Source organism: Castor canadensis, chromosome 16 (assembly GCF_047511655.1).
Source record: "Castor canadensis chromosome 16, mCasCan1.hap1v2, whole genome shotgun sequence".
NCBI lineage: Eukaryota > Metazoa > Chordata > Mammalia > Rodentia > Castoridae > Castor > Castor canadensis.
The window spans coordinates 21768947-21791393 of NC_133401.1; the positions used below are offsets into that span (position 1 = coordinate 21768947).

At 49.6% G+C, this 22447-nt stretch overlaps 2 protein-coding genes across 7 annotated transcripts in view; one reads left to right on the forward strand and one right to left on the reverse strand.

Moving 5' to 3' along the window:
• Vrk3 (VRK serine/threonine kinase 3) overlaps window positions 1-12857 on the reverse strand; it is a 47899-nt gene extending 35042 nt beyond the window's left edge. Inside the window, exons 1-2 of one of the 4 annotated variants that reach the window (XM_074058012.1) lie at window positions 12602-12857; window positions 1487-1557 (exon numbers count right to left, since the gene is read on the reverse strand). The gene's annotated coding sequence lies outside the window, so the exon portion shown is untranslated. Of the gene's footprint in view, window positions 1-1486; window positions 1558-3689; window positions 3824-3854; window positions 3994-12601 lie in introns of those variants that run through there. The other 3 variants (XM_020160013.2, XM_020160015.2, XM_020160012.2) reach the window with 3 other exon arrangements.
• Window positions 4148-20661, forward strand: Znf473 (zinc finger protein 473). 3 transcript variants are annotated; one of them, XM_020160016.2, is made up of 5 exons: window positions 4148-4447; window positions 7498-7691; window positions 10963-11089; window positions 15427-15516; window positions 18158-20661. In XM_020160016.2, the coding sequence occupies exons 2-5, from the start codon at window positions 7683-7685 to the stop codon at window positions 20635-20637; spliced, it is 2706 nt and encodes a 901-aa protein (XP_020015605.1). In that variant the 5' UTR covers window positions 4148-4447; window positions 7498-7682; the 3' UTR covers window positions 20638-20661. The 3 variants fall into 3 exon arrangements, with proteins under 3 accessions (XP_020015605.1, XP_020015606.1, XP_020015607.1); XM_020160017.2 differs by having other exon boundaries at window positions 7615-7691; XM_020160018.2 differs by lacking the exon at window positions 7498-7691.
• The last annotated feature ends 1786 nt before the right edge of the window (window positions 20662-22447 follow it).

Below are 22447 nucleotides of genomic sequence, written 5' to 3' on the forward strand. Positions count from 1 at the left end.
ATGCATGCTGGGCAAACACTCTACCACTGAGCTACACCTCCAGCTCCCACTGGAAGCTGTTCATGTTTTGGCATTACTCTGATATTATGCTCAGTATCCAAATGGGCTCCATTTGTACTGTTTTTCTTCCCTTTTCTCTTTCCATATTGTAAGTTTGGAGCTTCATGGTCTCTGTTTCCCCTCAGTGCTGACTTACAGAATCCACAACTTGCCCTTGAAAACTACAGGCCATCCAAACAGCTAGTGAAAGAAGCCTCATCCAGAGAGGGAGAAAAGTGTTCCTCTTTCTCCCAGGTTACAGAAGAGCAGAAACCATTCTCTGGCATAAAACTTCCCTCCTGTTACTTCAAACAACAGAGTCATGGAAGACACCTGGGCTGCAAAGACTATTGCTCAGTGCCATTTATCTTCTAAGAGGTTTTGTTTGTTTTTGGTGGGACTGGAGTTTGCTTTGCACTTGCAAAGCAGGTGCTCTTCTGCTTGAGCCACATCTCAGTTCATTTTGCTCTGGTTATTTTGGAGATGAGGTCTCACAAGCTGTTTTTGCGGGCTGGCCTTGATCCTACATCCTCTCTAGCTCAGCCTCCCAAATAGCTGCAATTACAGGTGTGAGCCACCAGCTAGGTTTGTAATTCTACATGGCTATCTGAGTGACTGGCTGTCCTAGTGATAAGATTCAAACAGACTCTCTGTTTCCTCAAAGGTATAAGTACTGAGGAGCATTTTTGCTCAGGCAGAGAACTCACTGCCTCGTCCCCCTTCTCCCTTCAGGGATTGACACGCATGAAGCCCAAGTATTGACACTATAGTCACAACATCTGGAGAGCTGCCCAGACTTTGTATCAGTGAGAGAGAACCTGTGTTTGTGTTAAGCCACTGAGATTTGGGGGTGGATTGTTACTACAGCACAGCCTAGCCAATAATAAACCAAGACATCACTTGACTTCTTTTTTTGATTCATAAGTTTTTTAAACATCTTTTTTTTCTCATATTTGTCTTATCTTGTAAAAACAATCATCTTTTACTTCTTTTTGATGGTACTGGGGTTTGAACTCAGGGCCTTGCACTTCCAAGGCAGGTGCTCTACCACTTGAGCCATGTTCTCAGCCCTTTATTGGTTTTTTGAGATAGGTATTTCTGCAACCCACACTGCCCCCAAACTTGAAATCCTTCTGCCTCTCCCTCCCAAGTACTGGAATTATAGGCTTGTGCCACCATGCCTGGCTTCCACTTGACTTGGTATGCAAACAAAAGGCTGGCTGGAAATCTGTGGTGATTTTAAGTGGTTCCACATTAAGTATATTTTCCCCCAAGAGCCACTGTCCTTGGAAACATGGCCATGAGGCTGGAGCAAGCACCTTACCAGGTGAGCCCTGCCATACCCGTTCTCCTGTGGGAGTGAATTCGCCAGCAACAAGAGAGAAGGCAGCAGGAGTGGGCTATTAGTGGGGAATAGGCCTTAAGGGGCACAAGCCAGGGGATGTACCTTCACAGACTCAGTCTGATCTGGTCTGGTCGTTGGATTCACAGGCCTGGAAACTCCATCTTGACAACTGTCTGCAAGTGAACAAAGGTAGACGTGGTGATTTGGGCTCACTTCCCAAATAACTGAAAGGTCACAGTTAATGTTTACCCAGTAATGGCCAAGTAACCAGCATGTGCTAGATCTGTCCATCCATCCATCCATCCATCCATCCACTAATGACCTCCTGAGCTCCTAGTTTCTGCAGTCATTGGAAAGGAAACAAAGCCGGCCCTTTAATCCTAGGAAGCTCACATTCTGGTGGTGGAGGGCAAGCTAATAAATAAAGGAGCAAGTGACTGTTGAGTAGCGATATGGGGACAATAAAGTACCCTAGGAGAAAAGGGGTGCTAAGGAGCTGGTGAAAGCTGGGCATGGTGGTGGATATTGCAATCCTCCTGATCTCTGCCTCCTGAGTAGCTAGGATTACAGGTGTGAGCCACTGGTGCCTGGCTGGCATCTGTATTTTCCAGAGAGTCACAGCAATATTTCTGGTCCTGTGTGCTCTTTGGGACCTCTTCTACCAAGAGGAAGGAGCTCTGGTGCCACCCATCTGGGTCTGAGTGAGGTTTGTGACTGCTCTGACCAATAGGGATGGATAAAAGTGATGCTCTGCTGTCTTCCAAGGCTAGGTCATAGAAAGGGTATAACTTGCACCTGGCTAGCCTGCTCAGGATGCTCATGGTGGGACCCAGTCCATGCTAAGAGGCCACCTAGGCAGATTGGCCACAAGGAGCGCCCAGGTGGAGAGGACTGACATGTAGGTTCTAAAATCACAGCTTGTAAAATCTATCTATGAATGACCAGCAGGATTAAGGGACAGCTCCCATAATTCAATTTGGCATATAAATTGTGCAGGAAAAATTTTTTTTTTTGGCAGCATCAGAGTTTGTTGAACTCAGGGGTCTCACACTTCCTAGGTAGGCACTCTACCACTTGAGTCACTCTACCAGCCCATTTTTGTGTTCGGTTTTTCTAAGATAGGGTCTTGAGATCTATTTTGCCCTGGCTGGCTTCGAACCATGACCCTCCTGATCCCTGCCTCCTGAGTAGGTAGGATTACAGGCGTGAGCCTCTGGCATCCCCCCAACAAGATCTCTAAAGATGAAAAACAGCCACATGGAAGCTCACATTGGATGTTGCCAGCAAGTGAACTCAAAGCCAGGTCACATTGGATCACCAACAAAGTTGCAAGCTAGAAAAGACTTTTTCTACAACTTTTTGTATGGGGGGGAGGGCAGTGGAGTGAGGCTGTAAGTTTAGATGAAGCAGAAAGACCTTTTTTTTTGGCAGTATTGGCGCTTGAACTCAGGGTCTCAGGCTTGCTAGGCAGGCTCTACCACTTGAACTTTTTCACAACTTATTGCATTTTAGAGTTGCAGATAAGGTATTGTGGGCCTGTCAATCTTATATAATTTACTCCTTCATTTTGGTACCTCCAATCACCATTAAAATGTATACTAGTTGAGGAGAATTTTGTCTTATTTTTTGCAGTATGGGGGCTTGAACTCTGGGCCTCTAGGTTGCCACCACTTGAGTCTTGAGTGTTGCTTCCAGCCCTTTTTTATTTAGTTTTTTTTTTTTTTCCCCAGTTAGGGGCTCGAGTTTTCGCACAGGCTGTGCTCGAACCGCGATTCTACCGATCTCAGCCTCCCGAGTAGCTGGGATTACAGGCGCATCCCGCCCCGCCCAGTTTAGGGCTTTCGTGCTCCTCCTAGGTTCCGAGGTAGAGCGCTGCAAAAAGGACTACAGATCAGACTCCGCTCTAAACGCAAGTGGCCTAGATGACAGTGACATGCCTTCAGCCCCACCCTCCACAGAAAAATCAGGATGACGTAGCTGCCAGGAGGGACCTCTGTCAACACCCCCTCATAAGCCACGCCCACAACCAAAAGCTCCCAAAGAAGGCTTGGAACAAGCTAGGATGGCAGGTAGTCCCTGCGACCAGAAGCCTCTTTGGGCACGTCCCGGTTCGTGGGGGCTCCACCGCCCACAAAGGGTCGCGATGACGTCATAGACACCACAGACGAACTGTGGTTGAAGAAGAGGGCCGGCAATTTCCCGCTGCTCCGTTATCTTCCCCTGATCTCTGTACTTGAGGAAAGGGGTGGGGTCCTGAGTTTTTGCAGCCAAAGACTAGAATCAGGGCGCAGGGCCCAGCACTCACCTTCTCAGTTGCCCCGCGGAAACTTCCGCTAGGGCGGGAGGCGCTGCGCGCGCATCCTGCTCCAGGAGGACCGAAAATGTCGCGCAAGCGCTGTTAGCTTCCCCCGCCCCCGGGCTGTTCCACTTGGGAACTCTATTTCCCAGACGCCCTCGCGGCACTCCTGACCTTTGACGCGGGAGGGCGAAGGTAGGGTTGATTAGTCTTTCTTCGCTCATCCTCATTCCACCCTCTTTGGAGCTTTTGATTTCACTGCATATAAACCAATGTCAAGTCAACCCAGATGAACTACAGGACATCAGAACGTCTGTCATTTTTCGGCTCCGCCCTTTCCGGTTTTTTCAGGCATCTTCAAACTCTTTCTCGAGGGGTTTCCATGGAAACTCTCTGGTTGTCTCCTTTAGAAATGTAAAGTTTCGGGAAGGCAGGAGACGGTGGCCCTTTAACTGAGTAAAAACGATTATCAAATCCTGATACTATGTAGTTGCGATTCCGTTTCTACTTTATTTCCCAGAGTGCTCACCGGGCCCTCTTAAGAATGAGGAAGCCGGTGGCGATTGGAAGGCACATGAAGGCTGTCGCACAGCCCTCTGGGAAATGGAGTCCTGCTGCTTGGCGTGAAGGCTCTTGGGTAGAGTAGCTCATACTGTGTCGCTCGGGTCCGGAAGTTGCTATGAGGAGGCGCGCGTGAGAGGAGTTGGGCTTCAGTTTTGGCGAAGCTTGGGGAAGTGCGTTTTAATCCGGCGGTCTGCATTTCCGAGGTATGAAGACGCTGTGGCTGAGGTCGCTGAGAGTCGGGGCGGCTTGCGGGCTCGCGCCTGCTTGAGGGGTGACGGAATGCCAAGGGCGCGTCCCCTTGGGCGGCGGGCGGTTTAGTGTGAGATTGAGTCCTTGCTCCGGGCCTGTTGTAGACCAGGCTCTTATTAAAGTGGCTTGCAGTCCTCAAGGGCAGCCCTGAGAAGGGTGATTCTGTTTTATTTTAGTTTTGGGTGAGGAAATAGGCTGGAGGAGAGGGGTGAGTTGCCTGAAGCAGGCAGATCCGAGCAGGATCTCAGGTTAGAACAGGATTTTTATTTTTGAGGAGGTGGAAATATTTAACATGTATTTGAACGCTTTCTTTGCTCCAGAAGGCTCGTGTCTTTTCCTTTATTCTCTGCAGCAGCAAAGACAGAAGTCCTGATCCTCCGTGTCAGTGCGGGATCATGGCCAGATCCTTCACTCACTCTCTGCCTCAGTTTCCCCCAAAGGAGCAGGGCGAACAGAAGCCAAGGGGCCCAGAAAACCAGACCTTTTTTAAAAAATCAGTAGCAAATCCCAACCTGGATTGCCTGGAAGCCCTTGGCCCCAGGATCATCTTAGAAAGCAGAACTTTTCAAATTTTAGAAAGATAATAGGGTGCGTATTTTATAATTAGGCAACACCCCAGTGGAATCTGGGGCACTGCTTGGTCATCAGCTATTTCTGCAAGGAAAGGTGTGTATACATTGTTAACACTGACGAGAGTAAAGATGGTGCTGTCAACGTATGAATAAAGTACTGGTTTCTGAGCTTCTTGGCTTTGGGAGTTGAAGAAGGAATTGCAGATCCGTTGCATTTGCCCTGCTCCTTGACGTATGGAAACTGAGGCCACGGTCCCGCACTAAGAAGAAGCAAGAGTCCCAGCTTTCAGCTCCCTAATTGTTTGACTCAAGTCATTCTGATAGGCTGATGACCTGGGGCTTCACCTCTGAAGGCCCCACCCCCTAGTTTTTCCCTACCTGGACTGAGAGGGTAAGATCAGCAGGCCTCTCAAACATGAATTCTGCTAGGGCAATGGGGGCACTGAGGAGCACTTGCCCACCTAGGCAGGGGAGGGAACTTCAAAAGGGCTCAGTGAGCTGGGAACTGGTGGCTCACACCTGTAATCCCAGCTACTCAGGAGGCAGACATCAGGTGGTTTGAAGTCAGTCCTGGGCAAATAGTTCCAGGAGACCCTTTCTCAAAAATATGCAACACAAAAAAGGACTGGTGGAGTGGCTCAAGTGGTAGAGTACATGCAGGCAAGCATGAAGCCCTGAGTTCAAACCCCAGTCCTGAAACATAAATAAAAATAAAAGGGCTCCAGTGACCTCATCAGTGGGAATGCACACAATGTTACCAAATCTTAAGAGTGTTTCACAAAAGGGAGATAACATTTTTAAATGTAATTTACCCATTTTATTCTTTTGTGTGTGTGTGTGTGGTACTAGGGTTTGAACTCAGGGCCTCACATTTGCTAGACAGGTGCTCTACCACTTGAACCCCTCTGCCAGCCAGAAATGTACCCCTTTTTCAACTGTGGGACTAAAAGACTTTACTTTTAAGATATGCTATCTGCCAGTGTTGTGAGAGCCAAATAAAAAGTTTGTGAAGCAAATTACATTTCCCCATCTTACTCTTTTGTGTGAGGAATGGTGCTTCAGTAGATGTTAGAGTTCATTATAGTTCTAGCACATTCTCTTACCCAGTGTGATCCATATTATGGATCATGAAAATAGCTCAGTGGGCAGTGATTGAATTTTTGAAATGAAGTAGAAGAGATTAAAAAACAGCCTGATGCTTTCCATGGTAGCATAGTAAGTATTAGCCAGGCACCAGTGACACACACCTGTCATCCTAGCTACTTGGGAGGCTGAGATCTGGAGGATTGAGGTTCGAGGCCAGCCTGGAAAAATATTCTCAAGACCCCATCTCCAAAATAACCAGAGCAAAATGGACTGGAGGTGTAACTCAAGCAGTAGAGCACCTGCTTTGTGAGTGCAAAGCCCTGAGTTCAAACCCCAGTCCCAACAACAACAAAAAGTGTTGTTTCATGGTGCTTTGGTTTTGTTATGCACATATCAGTAGTCACAATATACAGTGGTCCTTCAGTATCAGTGGGGGGTTGGTTTGAGGACCCCCAAGGATACCAAAATCCAAGGATGCTTGAGTTATGTAAAATGGCCTAGTATTTACATGTAACCGATGCACTTCTGTATACTTTATTTTAATTTTTTGCAATGCTTGGGACTGAACCCAGGACCTTGCACATGTTGGCTGCATTCCATCACTGAGCTACACCCCCAGGCCTTCCGCATACTTCAAACCATCTCTACATGACTTTTAGTACTTACAGTGCCCAATGCAAAGGAAATTCTATGATTGCTATACTATATTAAGGAATAATGACAATAAAAATGTCTGTACATGCTCAGTACAGTTGCAGGTGGGTGATCTTTGTTTTCTCTATATTTTTTATCATATGGTGATAAGATCCACAAAGGTGGAACCCACAGATACAGTGTCCTGACTATATATTGTCTTTGTTACTGTGGGCCATGATTTTTTTTTTTTTTTTTGAGTTGCAGAAATATTTCTATTGTAGAAATAACAACACTTGGGGGCTGGCAGAGTGGTGTAAGTGGTAGAGTGTGTGCCTAGCAAGCGTGAGGCCCTGTGTTCAAACCCCAGTACTGCAAAAAAAATAAATAAATAACAGTTTTGAAGGTTGGTTCACCTGGCTCAAATCCTAGAGAAGATAATCAGAAATCCCAGAAGTATGGTCCCCTTGGTCCAGTTACAGGGATACATTGTTTCTGTCAATGAGTATTTTGAAAGCACCTACTGTATATCACTGCTACTGTATACACAGGAGTGAGTAGGCTTGCAGGTCCCAATGAGGCGGTCGACATTCATTGCCAGATCTCCCAGACACATTCAGTAACTGCTAAGAGTGTATGTGAAGTTGCTTTGCAGGTGCTGACAGTGGCTGGCGTGGCTTTAGTAAATCCAGTTGTCATTGTGATTGCTTCAGGGGGACTCATGTTGGGACTCGTCCTCCTGCTTCTGGACGTTTGGGGGGCTCAACCAGCATGGACAGGGAGTCAGGCATAGAAGGAAGGGAGACGTGCTCACAGCTCCATTCCTGCAGCTCCGCCATCCAGGAACGTGGAATAGAAGGAGGAGGAGCCTAAGGGAGATCTCTGAGCACACGCAGCCATGGCCGAGGTGAGTCCAGGGTCCCTTGTCGTAACTGATCCACCCTAAAGGAAAACCAGCTGTTCTCGGTGTTGTGCTCAGGTGGCTCCCAAGTGACCCTCTTAAGGTAATGCTCTCATGCTGTCACTGTCCTGCTCAGTGCCCTCCCAGGAACTCCTGTGGCTTACAGGATAAAGTGGGTTTCTTGGCCCGTTCCAGCATCGTTTGGGCTCTGCCTACCTCCCTAGCACCTTCTGCAAGACAAGCAGTTCTTGGCTAGGCAGCCAGGTGTCATACTCTTCTTGCCAGGCTCCCTGCTTTGGCCCACGTTCTGCCCTCTGCTGGAGAACCCTGTTGCCCTTCCCTATGGAGACTCCACTTGGTCCCCACCTTCCCCAGCAGAGTCTGCTTGTCCCTTGCTCTGGCAGAACACCTAGCCTCAATGATCCTAGTGGATCACCTAGATGTGGTCATCCCTGTCCCTGTTGTCAGTTCTGCAAGATTACATGCTCCTTTGGGACAGGAAATGGTTGGGATTCTTCTGTGGGTTGCCAGGGCCTACCACAGGCCCATCACATCAACTCTCTTAAGGTGTTTGTTGAATGAATGAATGACAGCCTTTTTCTATCTGGTAAATGTCTGCTCCCATGGTCCAGTTTTAATGTCCTCCCCTCCAGGAAGCTTGCCTGGATCTTCCTGCCCCAGGCTCACACGAACCACCCAGATGCCTGTCTCTGTCACAACTGTACCTCCTCCGGCTTGCTATCGGCATTCCTAATGCCTGTTCATCAGACAGTGAGTTCAAGGCCAAGGACCAGGTCTGACCTGTCCATGTTCCCAGCACCCACAGTGGGGTCTGGCACCCAGGAGAAATGTGTATTGAATGTGTTGTGACCTTATCACTCTCCTGAATGAAACTTTTCTGTGACTCCCCAGCACCCCATAGATCAAGTTCCTCCTGTTTTCTGGCCACTCCACTGCAGTCCCAGGGAACTGTCCATCATGGCTGGGAGCAGGGGGAAGGAAGGCCTCAGGGCTCTCTGATTTGGCCCCTGCTCAGAAGCATTTCAGTTCATCTCTCTCAAAAGGGTATAGACAGCAACCATTTCAACTGTATGTAACAGAAACTCCAGCTTCTAGCTAGTGTGGTGGTACACACATGTAGTCCCACGTACTTGGAAGCAGAGCAGGAGGATATCCAGTTTGAGGCCAGCATGAGCAAAGTTAGTATGACCCTGTCTCAAAACAAACAAATAACAAACAAAGGGCTGAGTCCATGGCTCAAGTGGTAGGACATCTGCCTAGTAAGCACTAGGTCCTGGGTTCAATCCCTACTACTGCCAAAAAAAAAGAAAAGAAAAGAAACTCCAACTGACTTGTCGGGAAACTCTATGTGGGTCACGTAACCTCAAGTCCAGAGATGATACTGGCTCCATCCACCAGTGAGATTGGACTCACTTTATCGTCCCCGTTCCTCTGCCTCACTTGGTGCTGGATCCATCCCTGATGAACTCCTCCTTCAAGGTCCCAAAACTGCTGCCAGGACTGCTGCTTCCTTGCTTACTCAGTAGGTATTATGTGCTTCCTGTGTGCCGGCCTTGGTCTGGAAGCTTCTGTACACTGAGGAACTGATGGCAGCTGATGTGGTCCCTGCCCTCCCAAAGCTTGTGTTACTGGGATGGCTGACAGCATTAATGTGCCAGTACCACGGGTTGTATGGCTTAAATAACAGAAAGTTACTATACTTGTGGAGGTTGGAAGTCCAAGATCAAAGTGTGGGCACCGTTGGTTCCTTTTGAGAGTGGGCTTTTTTGGCAGCGCACTGTAGTTTGAACTCAGGCCCTCATACTTGCTAGGCAGGCACTCTACCACTTGAGCCACTCCACCAGTGCCTTTGTTTCTTTTCTTTTTTTTTTTTTTTGGTGGGGGAGGGGAGTTTGAACTCAGGGTTTCATGCTTGCCAACCAAGTGCTCTACTGCTTGAGCTGTACTGCCAGCCCTCTCAGCTTCATTTCTTTTCAGTACTGGGATTGAACTCAGGGCCTGGGGCATGCTGGGCCAGCACCCTGCTGCTTTAGACATGCCCCCACTCCTTTTGCTTTAGTTGTTTGGTTTTGGTTTTTCAGATAGGGGATGTGCTTTTACCCAGGCCAACCTCAAACTGCAACCATCTTTCTGTTTCCACCTCCCCAGTAGCTGGGATGACAGGTGTGAGCCATCAGCAGCTCCAGTGGTTTGCTGGCTGCCTTTGTGGTCCTTGGTTGTAGAAGCATCACCAAGTCACTGCCTCTGCTTCACCCAGCACGCTCCCTGTGTCTTCACAGAGTCTCCCTCCATGCGTGTCTGTCTCCTAGTCCCTACCCACTTTTATTTTTTTATTTTTTGCAGTACTGAGGTTTGAACTTAGGACCTACACCTTGAGCCACTCCACCAGCCCTTTTTTGCAAAGGATTTTTTTGAGATAGGGAACTACTTGCCTGGGCTGGCTTTGAACTGCAGTCCTCCTGATCTCAACCTCCTGAGTAGCTAGGATTACAGGTATGAACTGGAACCTGGCTTTCTATTGTTTTTTAATTTATAAATATTTTGAGTCAGCATCTGTCTGTGTAGCACAGACTAGCCTCAAACTCAAGATCTCCTGCCTCAGCCTCCTGCTGGGATTACAGGTGTATGCCACCATGGCTGGCTTCCTATTTCTCCCTTTTCTTAAGGCCTCTGGTCATATTGAATTAGGACCTTTCCTACTGACTTCATCTTAACTCATTCACCCTACTTTCAAATAAGGTTTTTTCTGAGATACTAGGGGTTAAAACTTTGACAGGTCTTCTTCCATCAGCCAAATGGACGGCATCGGCCTCCTTGGGGTATGGTTCAGACAAACTAACTGACCTGGTGGAGTAGCTTAGATGGTAGAGCACCTGCCTAGCAAGCATGAGGTCTTGAGTTCAAACCCCAGTACTAAAAAAAACAAAAACAACAACAACAACAAAAAAACAGACAAAGTAGCACACTGGGGTTTGGATATGGAGTGGGTATTTGGTGAGGTTAGGAGTGACCCTGGTTGCTGGTCCGTGGGAGGTGATTACATGCATCTGTCTACTTGTGACCCTGCTTGAAATCTTCCATCATCTGCACATTAAAATATTGAACACTAAAGAAAGAAAGAAGGGTGGGAGGGAGACTAAGCATAGGATGGTTTTTGCTGAAGGCACGGTGCACCAAGGGCCGACATGCTTGGAGGGAGCTGTTGGTTTTCTCCTGACCCCAGCCCCTGAGGAACCTCAGTGTGATTGCATTTCAGGAATTTGAGACCCTCAATGATGTGGCCATGGATTTCACTTTGGAGGATTGGGAGCAGCTGAGGCTGGGCCAGGAGGACCTGTTCTGGGACACAGCACTGGACAACTACCAGAACCTCTTCTTGCTGGGTGAGTGTTGTCCTGACTCTGGGGTCCCACTTCTGACACCAGGAACCTTGTTGATTATTGTGATATTAATAATATTGTTTATTTGTTTATGTATAGTCTGGAGAAAAACAACAACACAAAGAATAATCACAGCTCACCAACATGCGGTCAATGTCATTATGCTACAAAATTTGTAGAGTAAAAGAAAAAGGGGAAATGCTGCAGGCTGAAACCATAGGCTGATGAAGAAGGGGACAATCAAAGACATTTCTGTACGTCTTCTAGTATTGTGCAAACATGAGAGGCTGGAAGAATATGACTCTTGGCACACCAAGAAGTTTCTCAGCACACTGAGCACACATGAAAGCAGAATGTTCTGTTTTGTCTACTTTCTCGGAAGCCTTAAGAGAAGGGCTTTAATAAGTAACATAAATAGAGCTGTGTTTTTCAGGAGCGAACACCTGGGTGTGAATAACAATGTTCCCATCGAGGTGGCCACTCCTGAGTTCTAACCATTGCTCCACAGTGCAATAAGTGGGTTGAAGCAGGTAAATTGATTATCACACTTGATAGATGGTGTGATTGTGAGTTATGACCCGATAACAGAGCCTGCACAGAAATAATAAGTGTGGAACAGTAAAATCTTAGTAACAATATGTCCTGCCTGCTCAATGCGCATGCATGGGTCACAGGAGGAGGATTTCTGGACTGTGAAGGGAAAGCAGATTGAGAGCCAGGTCAGGAATAAGAACTTACGTAAGAGAGGAAGACGGAGAGAGTTTGCAGGAGAGGCGTAGCCACGTGGGGCCCAGCAGTACGAAAGAGTACCGCTGTAGTGGAAGAGCCTGAAGTTGGTGGTAGTCCAGTGGACAAATCACATTTATCCATATTGTGGGCTGATTTTTCTACTTCAGCCATTAATGCACGATATTGACTCTTCTGAACCATTATGAGTGATTCATCTGAAGAGGACCCTGAACCTGACTCATGCTGAGAGGAATCATGGTCAGAAGATGCTGCTGATTGGCCAGGAGAAGACTCCTTATTTTGCCTAGGGTTCTTTAGCTGCTTAAATAACTTTTCATCATTTTTCTGAGATGGCAGGGGAGGCAAAGGTTGAGAAATAAACTCATCAGCAGAAGCACAAGGTTGGGAAATATGTCCCATGTCACTCTCTGTATCAGTGACCACTTGTCTAGATTCTTCAGAATCTGTGCTCATAGGTTTTAATACAGAAGAAATTAAAGACCATAATGACCAGACATGAACAGGTATTATGTCCCCTCTTTGTTGTGCCCTTCGTAGAGCTCTCATCACCTTTTTCCACACTTCATAATTCAATATAGTTCTTCCCTCAGGATGAAACCAATAGCAATGCCGATGAAAATGATGCAATAATTCCTGAAAAGATTTGTCTTTAACCTTTACCCCTGAGCCCTTCAACAGTCCCTTAAGCAATGTCATATATTGAGACTGAATTGAAGGGGAATTGCCCATAACTCTGACTCTGAGAATTCCAAAAGTTTCGCTTACCTCCGAGCGGCCGTTTTCCCTTTCGGTTTCTTGTTTTGTTTTTTGTGTTGGTGGGACTGGGGTTTGAACTCAGGGCTTCACATTTGCAAAGCAGGCATCCCTTTCGGTTTCTGATGAAGCTGTCTTTCTGCCTCTTTTATCCTGCCAACTATGCCAAATGCTGCTGATCAGAGCCAAGAAAGAACAGGCCACCAGAAATGAGAATAGGATAGGAGCCAGAGGACTGGGTTTCTGGAACCGCAGCCCCGAGTGCCTGTTTCTCCTCATATTTATTCACCATGAAAAGCACACAGCGTAATAAAGATAAAATCAATGACGGATGTGTATCTGTATGAGCAAAGCAAGAAATGATTTTGGAAAACACAGCTCTATTTATATGTTACTTATTAAAGCCCCTCCCTTAAGGCTTCTGAGAAAGTAGACAAAACAGAACATTCTGCTTTCATGTGTGCTCAGTGTGCTGAGAAACTTGGTGTGCCAAGAGTCATACTCTTCCAGCCTCGTGTTTGCACAATACTACAAGACGTGCAGAAATGCTTTGGTTGTCCCCTTCTTCATCAGCCTGTGGTTTCTGCCTGCAGCACCTGGCCTGCACCACTCATTGAGGCCCTTCAGTAAGTAGTTGGGACACCCCAGTGAGCAAAGCATGTTGCACCCCTGCCCCCATGACTCTCACATTCCATGATAAAGTAAGTCCAGCAGCCCCTTGGTGTTGGTGGGTAGAGGTTCTGAGACCGCCATGAAGGAGAAACCACGCATGCTCAGGGTGTACAGCGTTCAGCGAGGTACTGGGCATGCTCCGTTCATTCTGCCCGCCATGCCACCTGACTTCCAATAAAGACATGCTGCCTTTCAGCACACCCCAGAGTTTCATTTTGTTACTTAAATTTACCACATAAGCTTTTACCTTGCCTTTTGGCGCACCACTTGCATTTGGTCAAAACCATGTGTGATAAATCCTCTTACAAAGTGGGTTTACTGTAGTTAGAATCTGATGGCGTTATGGCAGATGGGGCAGGCAAGGGAGGCAGGGTGTTCTAGCAGCGTTGCAGTTCAGTGTAATGAGGCCCTGACACTGTATGAACAGAGGGACAGCAAATCCCAAACCCCACGGTGTCTACTGGAGAATGACTCCATAAGTACAAGTAGGAAAGTGGTGGGGACAAGGCCAGGGTTTCTCAGCCTTAGCACAAGTGCTGTGGGCTTGGATGAGCCTCGGCTGTGCTGTAGGTTGTTGTCCTGTGTGTGTTGTGGCAGATGTGGCAGCCAGTAGACACTTGCAGCACCACTTCTCCCAAGCAGAACTGTCCAGAATCTCTAGACGCTGTGAATGTTCCCCAGAGGGGCAGAGGAACCCCTGGGTTAGAATTTACCTGTGAGCAGCAGAAGCTGCTATGTCACAACCTGGTCCTGTGCTGCTGGGTGAGTCCTTGGCGCTCTTCTAGTCAGCCACAAGGAGGATGGGTTATACCCATTGCTGATCATTCTGAAACTGAAATTCAGAGTGGGAAGTCATCTTCCCAGCTGTGTCGAGGCCCCCAGGCGCACCCCTGGGTTCAGTGATTCACTAGGAGCACTCAGAGCACTCAGGCTGTGGTCATATTCACAGCTGTGATTTACTGCAATGAAGAGACCAGAACTAGTCATGGTCATCAGAAGGATAGGGCACATGGGGCAGAGTCCAGGGAAGCCAGGCTCAGGCTTCTAGAAAGCTCTTTCAGTGGAGTTCCATGGGATACATTTAATTCCCCCAATAAGGTGCAACATGTGTGAGACATTGTCCACAGGAAAGCTTCAGAGATCCAGGGCCTCGGGTTCTATCTGGGTGTTGGTCATGTGGCCTCATCTGCCTGCCACACCAAAATCTTAGACTTTCAGAAGGAAAGCAGTGTTCAGTGTAAACTATATTGTTTGCACAAACCATTTAGGCCCAGTGAGACCCTCTTAGCAGTTTGAGGTACAAAGAGCCCTCTTGAAACTCACTGTACCAGCAGGGTGGCATGCCTGCCAAGCCACGCTCTTCTCTGCAACCCCTTACCGTGAGGAAGCAGCAGGCACCAGCTCCCCATGACCGTCTCCCTCTGTCAGCTCATTTCTCCTGCTCTAGTTCCTTAGTTATTCCTTTTGCAAGAAACAGAGGAGTTTATTCCAAAAGATAAATAACATATAAAAACTAAACTAAAAATCACATTATGTGCAGCAGGAGCTCTTGTCCGAGGGAATGTCATTGCATTGGGCAGTTTTTCCCGCTGCAGCAGCTGTGCTACGAAATAGCTGTGCTACGAAACAGCTCAGGGGAGGTCCGTGTCAGTGTCCCTTCAGTTTTTAAATTGCAACCATAGTAAGAAAGAAGCACAGTGAGTATTTGCCAGCCTGGGCAAATAGTTCATGAGCCCCTATCTCAAAAATCCTGTCATAGAAAAGGGCTGGTGGAGAGGCTGAAGGTGTGCCCTGAGTTCAAATCCCAGTACTGCAAAAAAAAAAAAAAAAAAAAAAGGTCTTGTCCCTTGGAGGCCTCAGCTGTGTGACCCATGGTGAATGAGTGAATTGTGAATGGCTGGGTGTTTGTCCACCTGACAAGACTGTTTGTTCATCAAGAGCTGTCACAAAGTTCTTTGTGCTCCCAGTCCCAGCTGTCACACCTCTGATCACCCTGTATAATGACTGTTTGGGAACCTTACAGTTCTCAGAGGCACCTCCAGAGCTGCCCAGTGCAGCATCTTGCCCATAGAAGCTGCGTGTGGTGTGATGTCGGGAAGATAGAGGACTCCCCCTGAGCCATCTGGCTTTCCACACTGTGGTTGACAGTGCCATTCTCTCTGCAGACCCCCCCAGACCCAGCCAGAGCTCCTGTCCAGGTGGCGGGGAAGAGCTGGAGGCCATGGTTGAAGGAAACTTAGAAGCGACAGGCCCTGGTGAGTGGAGGGGAGGGGACCTTGGTACACCCTCTATCCTCAGAACCTCTGCCCCAGGTCCTGCCTGAGACCTCAGCCTGTCTGCCCACATGTCTTCTTGCCACCCTTTGGTATCTATGTCTTCACTCCAGGAGGGATAAGCACACTGATGGACGTCACTGGTGTGCCCACTTGTCCTCTAAGGCCATCCTGCTGCCTCTCCCATCCTGTCTTCTTTCCTCCCAGACTCAGCAATGGGAGGCCTTCGACTCCCTCACTTGGCCTCTCCACTTTCCTGCCTTGGGCCTCCTGAGTGTGTGCACCTAGCCTGCCTCTTACCGGCCTTTCTGCAGGCCCATTTTTCCTTCCTGGCCTGGGCACATGTGGGAGGAAGCCAAACCAAGGCCTAAGTGTGTCATGAGCATGGTGAGGGGTCCTGTGGTATCAGCCCTGATAGAAATGTCCCTAATGGGAGAAAAAGGAGGCCCTGCCTCTACCTCCTGAGTAGCTGGGATTACACATGTATACCACCATGCCCAGCTGTGTACAAATGTGCATTGCTATCACTCATGTTTTCTGTGCAGTAAGGGTACCCTTCCCTAGGGAGTAGACTGTAGCTATTTCCTCCTTTATCCCAGCTCCTCCCCCGCTGGACACTGTTGATGCACTCCAGGCACAGGGAGTGACAGGTGCAGTGAGAAGCAGCCAGAGCTCCTTAGGAGCCAAGGGCAGTAGCACCGTGACAGGACAGGGCTAGAGGTGGTTTTGGAAGGCGTTTGTTTGCAAGTTTCACACTGAGGCTGTGAAATGCAGAGCAGTGTCTGAGGTGCTCAGAAGCTGGGGAGCTGTGAGACGGCAGAGGAGCAGGCTTGGAAGAGCGTAATGCTGCTGCAGGATGGAGGAATGGTGAGGTGGAGACTGCCAGTGTGAGATGGCAGTGAAGTCAGATTTTGGACGGATTCCAGAGAGGGTGGGTCAGCCCCAGGCAGGTCTGCTTTGATGCCTCTGTAGCTATGGAAATGGACAGGTGTGTCCACCTTAGAGGGGCTGTGGGAGTCATTGAGAGTGCACTCGAGGTGTCCGCCCTTTAAGAGGAGCCGCTCTGTAGGTGGGAACTGTTCCGTCTGGGAGCATTTCCTGTGACTTCCTGTGTAGCAGGCCCGACTGGCACTGGCTGATGAGCAAAAGGAGGGTCCCTACCTTGTCAGCGGTTAGACCCACTCACAAAGGCAGCAGACCATACTCAATGCTCAGTTGTTATCAGAGAACACAGAGCAGGGCCCTCGAGCATAAGACATCGTGGGTTGTCAGGGAAGCCTCTCACGGGAGGTGACACTCAAGTCAGGTACTAAAGGACACAGAATAGTCATCCTGGAAGGGCATTTAAGCCCAAAGGACCAGCTATATAGAGAGAGTAGATTGAGGGGCCTGCAAGGGTTCTGTGGGCCAGCACAGGGAATGCTGGGCCAATGCATTTGCAAGTCTCTTGTCCAGGCGAGAAGCACTGGAGCATGTGGAAGGGGAGTGAGGTAGTCAGCCCTCAGGACTAGCGTGGAAGGCTGGACAGATGGGAGGTGATGAGGAACTGGGGCCAGGTGGAAGCCGACGATAAAGACAGGAAGGGAGTCCCTAAAGGCTGGGCAGGCTTGTGCCTGAAATCCCAGCTACTCAGGAGGCATAGGTCAGCAAAATAAAAAGAGGGCTGGGGGCATGGCTCAAGTGGTAGACCTCCTGCTGAGTTCAGCCCCCCCCCCTTCCCCCAGCACTGCCAAAAAAAAAGAAAAGAAAGTAGTTACCCGAGTTAAGGAAGGGAAGGGGGAGGGGACGGTGAACCCTTGGATTCTGACTGAAGGACGGATACGTGGCGGAGGGAGTTCTCTAATATCAAGGATTCAGAATATAAGGAACCTAACTTTGGTGACCATGTTGGTGAGGAAGACTTTCTAGGGAAAGCCGTCAGTCACGTGACAGTGTTCCTTTTCTGCTGAGTGCCTGCAAATTCCCGGCTCCCCTCAGGACCCTTCTGAGAGTGGGTTCTTTTTCTGTTACGGCAGTTCTCTTAGATTGAAAAGCGCAGAGAGAGACAAAGAGATGGCTCACTGTCAGCACAGGTTCATTGAGGAGAAAAAACCTGCGCAGGGGGTCTCCAGCAAGAGAGGTGGAGCCCATTGCTGCTTACAGACTAGAGGTTTATAGGAAAGGAAGGGCCTGGTAAAGGGTGGGGGCATTTTTCCATTGTGGCTTGTCCACTGTCCGTTGCTAGGGGTAGTCAAGGAACCAGGCCTTGTGTTCCTGTACAGGTGCTAGGAAACAGCACATTTCAGTCACTGACTGCTGGTAAGAATAGGAGCTGCTGGGGGTAGTCAGGAGCTAGGTCTTGTTCTGGCACAGATGCTGGGAAACAAGATGTTTCCCTTGGAGGGAGGGGGTGTTTGCACAGGAGCTAAACAGCTCTAGGGTCAAGCAGAGTTTAAAATGGTGTAAGTGATGTCAAGTTGAGACCTAACAAGTTCCAAATGGGGCACCACTTTGGGCCCCCTTTGTCTTTATCCACTGAAGAGTCTGGGCTCAAACCCATCCCCCTCCTCCCTCACATTCATGTTAGTGCACTGCTCGGCCTTTCCCCCTGGGGAAGAGGAGACATTTGTACTCTCTCCTTCAGATGCCGGGGGGTCTCAGGTGGAGACCCAGAACTACGGTCTGCCACAGGATCTCTTGGAGGAAGGACTCTCCCAGGAAATCTTGGAGGCCCTCTCGGAGGAGAGCTTCTGGAACTCCAGCTTTGACACCTGCATAGGCAAGAATTGGTTAGATACCTTGCTGGGAGATCCAGAGAATCTTCTGCAGCCTGATGTTGCCAGCACGAAGGAAAGCCCCACAGAGTGCAGGAGTCCTGCAACCAGCCGCCTCTGCCCTGCGTCCCTCCTTCCCACAGGAACAGCCACTGTCTCCGTGGTACAGGATATTCCTGGAAAGAGCCTCACACTGGTGCAGTCACAGGGATGTGCCAGTGGCTTGGGCCACTCCGCAGACCAGAGTGAGCAGGACTGTGTCCAGGGGGAGGAGAGGTTGTATAAGTGCAGCGAGTGTGGGGAACACTTCAGTCGGAGTTCCCGCCTCATCCAGCACTGGGCTGTCCATGCCAGGGAGGAGCCACACACGTGCCCAGGACAGAGGGGCTTCAGCAAATGCGTTTTCCTCCTCATGCGGCCTATGATACACTCAGGCTTCACACCCTACGTGTGTGCAAAGTGTGGGAAAGTTTTCTGTGGGAGGAAGAACTTCCGGCGGCATCAGAAAATTCACACTGGGAGAAAACAGCAAGGCAGTGACCACCTGTCAGTTCCTCGCCCCCCACCTCGGCGTCAGAAACCTCTGAGAATTGTTAAATCCTACAAATGCAACATGTGTGGCCTGGCTTTCACCCGGGCCTTCCATCTCACTGGGCACCAGAAGACCCACATCCAGAAACGCTATGCCTGCACCATGTGCCAGGCCACCTTCAAGTTTAGGAAACATTTCCTCCAACACCAGAAAACCCATGTTGTAAAAACTTGTCGGGAGTGTGGGAAGACCTTCAGGTGGAGCTCAGCCCTGCTGAAACACCAGGCAATTCACACGGGAGAGAAACCTTACAAGTGCACAGTCTGCGGGAAGGCCTTCATGCACGCCTCCACGCTGAGGATCCACCAGAAGGCACATGGTGCAGGCACGCCGCACAAGTGTGGGCAGTGTGGGAAAAGCTTCCTCTGTGGCTCTCACCTCCGTGAGCATCAGCGAGTGCATGCGGGCTCCCAGCCCTACCAATGTCAGCAGTGCGTGAGGAGCTTCCACCGCCCCTCACGCCTGCTCAAGCATCAGTTCAGCCACATTGCAGAAAAGCTCTTCGGCTGTACCGAGTGCAAGGAGACCTTCGGCCAGAAAGAGTACCTAGTGCAGCACCAGAAAACACACACCATTGAAGCCCCGTATGAGTGTCAGGAATGTGGGGAGCGCTTTGTCTGCAAGTCCACCCTGAGTTGCCACCTGAGCGTTCACACCAGAGAAAAGCAGTGGCTCACCCTGAGCATGAGAGGTTTGCAGGAGAAACCTCCATGGCTGGTTGAGAAACAGTTCAATTGCAGTGAATGTGGGAAAACCTTTACCCGCAGCAAGTACTTAGCGCAGCACCAGAGGGTTCACACCAGGGTGAAGGCCTTCCAGTGCCATCAGTGTGGGAAAGCCTTCAGCCAGAGTACACAGCTCATCCGTCATCAGAGAGTCCACTATGAACGCGGCCAGCCTGGGCAAGCCCGGCCCAGCACTTCCATCCTGGAGCACCAGCCCCGCCCAAGCCAGTGCCCCTTTAAATGTGACCAGTGCACTGAGACCTTCAGCCAAAACGTGCACCTCTGCAAGCACCAGCTGACCCACTCTGGAGAGGGTGCTTTTAAATGCCCTGAGTGTGACAGGGTCTTCACGCACAGGAAGTACCTCCTTCAGCACCAAAGATCACATGCTGCAAAGAAACTCTTCGAGTGTCATGAGTGTGGCAAGACGTTCCTGCAGAGCTCCTCACTCTCCAAGCACCAGAGGGTGCACACTGGGGAGAAGCCCTTCAGGTGCCCGGACTGCGGGAAGGCCTTCAGCCAGAGCTCGTGCCTGGCCATGCACCGGAGGGTGCACACTGGGGAGAAGCCCTTCGTGTGTCAGGACTGTGGGAAGGCTTTCAGCCAGAGCTCGTGCCTTGTCATGCACCAGAGGGTGCACACTGGGGAGAAGCCCTTCGTGTGCAGCATCTGTGGCAAAGCCTTCACCCAGAGAGCCAACCTCACGCAGCACGAGAGGATCCACACTGGTGAGAAGCCATACATGTGCGATGTGTGTGGCAAAGTCTTCAGCATCAGCGCACACCTCAGCCAGCACCAGAGGATCCACGCTGAGCGCCCATTTTACTCCTGTCAGCTGTGTCAGAAAGTCTTTCAGTGCTGCTCCAGCCTCATCAGACACCAGCGGCTGTCACATGCCAAAGGGCCCAGCAGCAGTACTGCCCACAGCCACTGGGTGACAGCAGAGCCCCACACAGCTGAACCAGTTCCCAAGACAGAAGTTGAAACCAACACACTCAAGCTTCCTCCCTTCCCAGTAAATAAATCTTCTTAATAAAGATTGAGCAGAAAGTCCTCACACATGAGTTTCATTAAGACAAGGAGAACAGAAAAATTTACACCCAGAAGTAGGCCCTGGAGCCAGTCGGCCACCTAGCCACCCTAAGTGACTTACAGTCTCTCAGGGCTCTGTCCTCGTGTAAATGGGCATACCAGTCACCTACCTCAGGGCACTTGTGAGTCAGTGTGAAGCACTTAGAACTGATGCCCAGCCCAAAGCATTCACTGAGTATGAGCTGTTGAATGTACGTCAGAATATAAGAAAGGATACGTGGCACTGGGAGTTGAACTCAGGGCTTTGCACCGGCTAGGCAGGCACTCTGCTTCTTAGCCACACCCCCAGCCCTCGCCTTTTTATGTTAAAAGAACTAGTAAACTGTTTTGTGAAGTTAGTGTTCCATATATTATACACAGCTTTTGTTCATTTGTTTTACAGTACGGGGATTTGAATTCAGGGCTTCTCACTTGCAAAGCAGGTGCCCTACCACTTGAGCCACACCTGCAGTCCATTTTGCTCTGGCTATTTTGGAAATGGGGTCTTGAAAACTATTTGCCCAGGCTGGCTTCAAACCTCGATTGTTCTGATCTAAAGTAGCTAGGATTACAGGTATAAGTCTCCAGTGCTGGCTTATGCATGACTTTTCTTTTCTTCCAAGTTTTTGTTCAGCCCCCTCTCCCCGCCTCCTTTTTTTTAACTGGCCTTTTCTAACCTCAAATGGCTAAAACTTTGTACTCCTGACCCAGTCCTCTCAGAGGGACACACACAACCCATTCCCGTGCCATCCATCACAGTTACCTTCCTCCATTTGAGCCAGTGTTTATCCAGTATGAGGTCCACACTTGTTCAGTTAATGATACTGCAGACAGTGGATTCCTGGGTGGATTTTTTACTGGGGCCGTTAGAAAACTGCCTGGAACGTTGCCACACAAAGCCCCCTGCCTGGGGGGCGCCGGGGCGGGGGGTGGGGGTGGTAATAAAAACTGCAGAGGCCGCCATTCATCCATGCTGGCCCCTTGCTGGGTGCGGTGCTAGGCTGTGGGGCAGGATGCCCATTTGCTTGTCCCTGCCTGGAAGCTTCTGGAATAAGGGTAGCAAATGGCCCCATTTTCAGGGGATCACCAGTCAGTTGGCAAGAGCAATTTTAAAACACCCCTTCATGTCACAGGACATCCTGGGAGCGCCCAGCAGTGTTGGTGAGCCGGGGGAGGAGGCTTCTGTGGCTCTCGGTCATCTTGGCTAAACCTTTTCTGCCAGCTGATGCTCTCCTCAGGAACCTCATGAGCAGCCCCTTTGGAGCACTCAGTCAGCGCAGACTTTTGTGCCCTGAGGACTAAATGACACAGGAACACGTGCGCGGGACTACAACAGAATCTCATGAAGATGTTGGACACTGACACGTTTAATGCCCTCATCTTTGGGGGCATGTGCCCTTCGGTCAGGTTGTTTAAACCCTGAACCACCTGCAGTTGTGCTGGATGGGGTTGTAGTTGACACAGGAAAATACAGGCTGGCGGTTGGCCTGTGCCACAGTGACCAGCATTCTGTTTTGTAAATGGCTGTGGGACCTGCCCTCTGAGCCTGTGTCTGTTTGCAGATAGGCATGTGTTGGGGGTGTGTACAGAGTGGCTCGGCAGGAGCACAAAGTGAGCTCAGCCAGAGTCTGACAGTACTAGGAGAGCTTGGAGGCACTTGGAAATTCCGTCGGCCGCCAGTAGAGGGCAGTGTTTGCCTGTGGCGCTGTGGTCCATGTCTCCATAGGGGCTGCTTCTCTGATTAAAGTTTTGGCCCAAAAGCCTTGGTTCCT

Bases quoted from the DNA above. Each gene is read 5' to 3' on its own strand.
- Znf473 (XM_020160016.2), top strand. The intron at 11,090-15,426 runs GTGAGTGTTGTC...TTCTCTCTGCAG, and splicing joins CCAGAACCTCTTCTTGCTGG to ACCCCCCCAGACCCAGCCAG. The intron at 15,517-18,157 runs GTGAGTGGAGGG...TCTCTCCTTCAG, and splicing joins CTTAGAAGCGACAGGCCCTG to ATGCCGGGGGGTCTCAGGTG.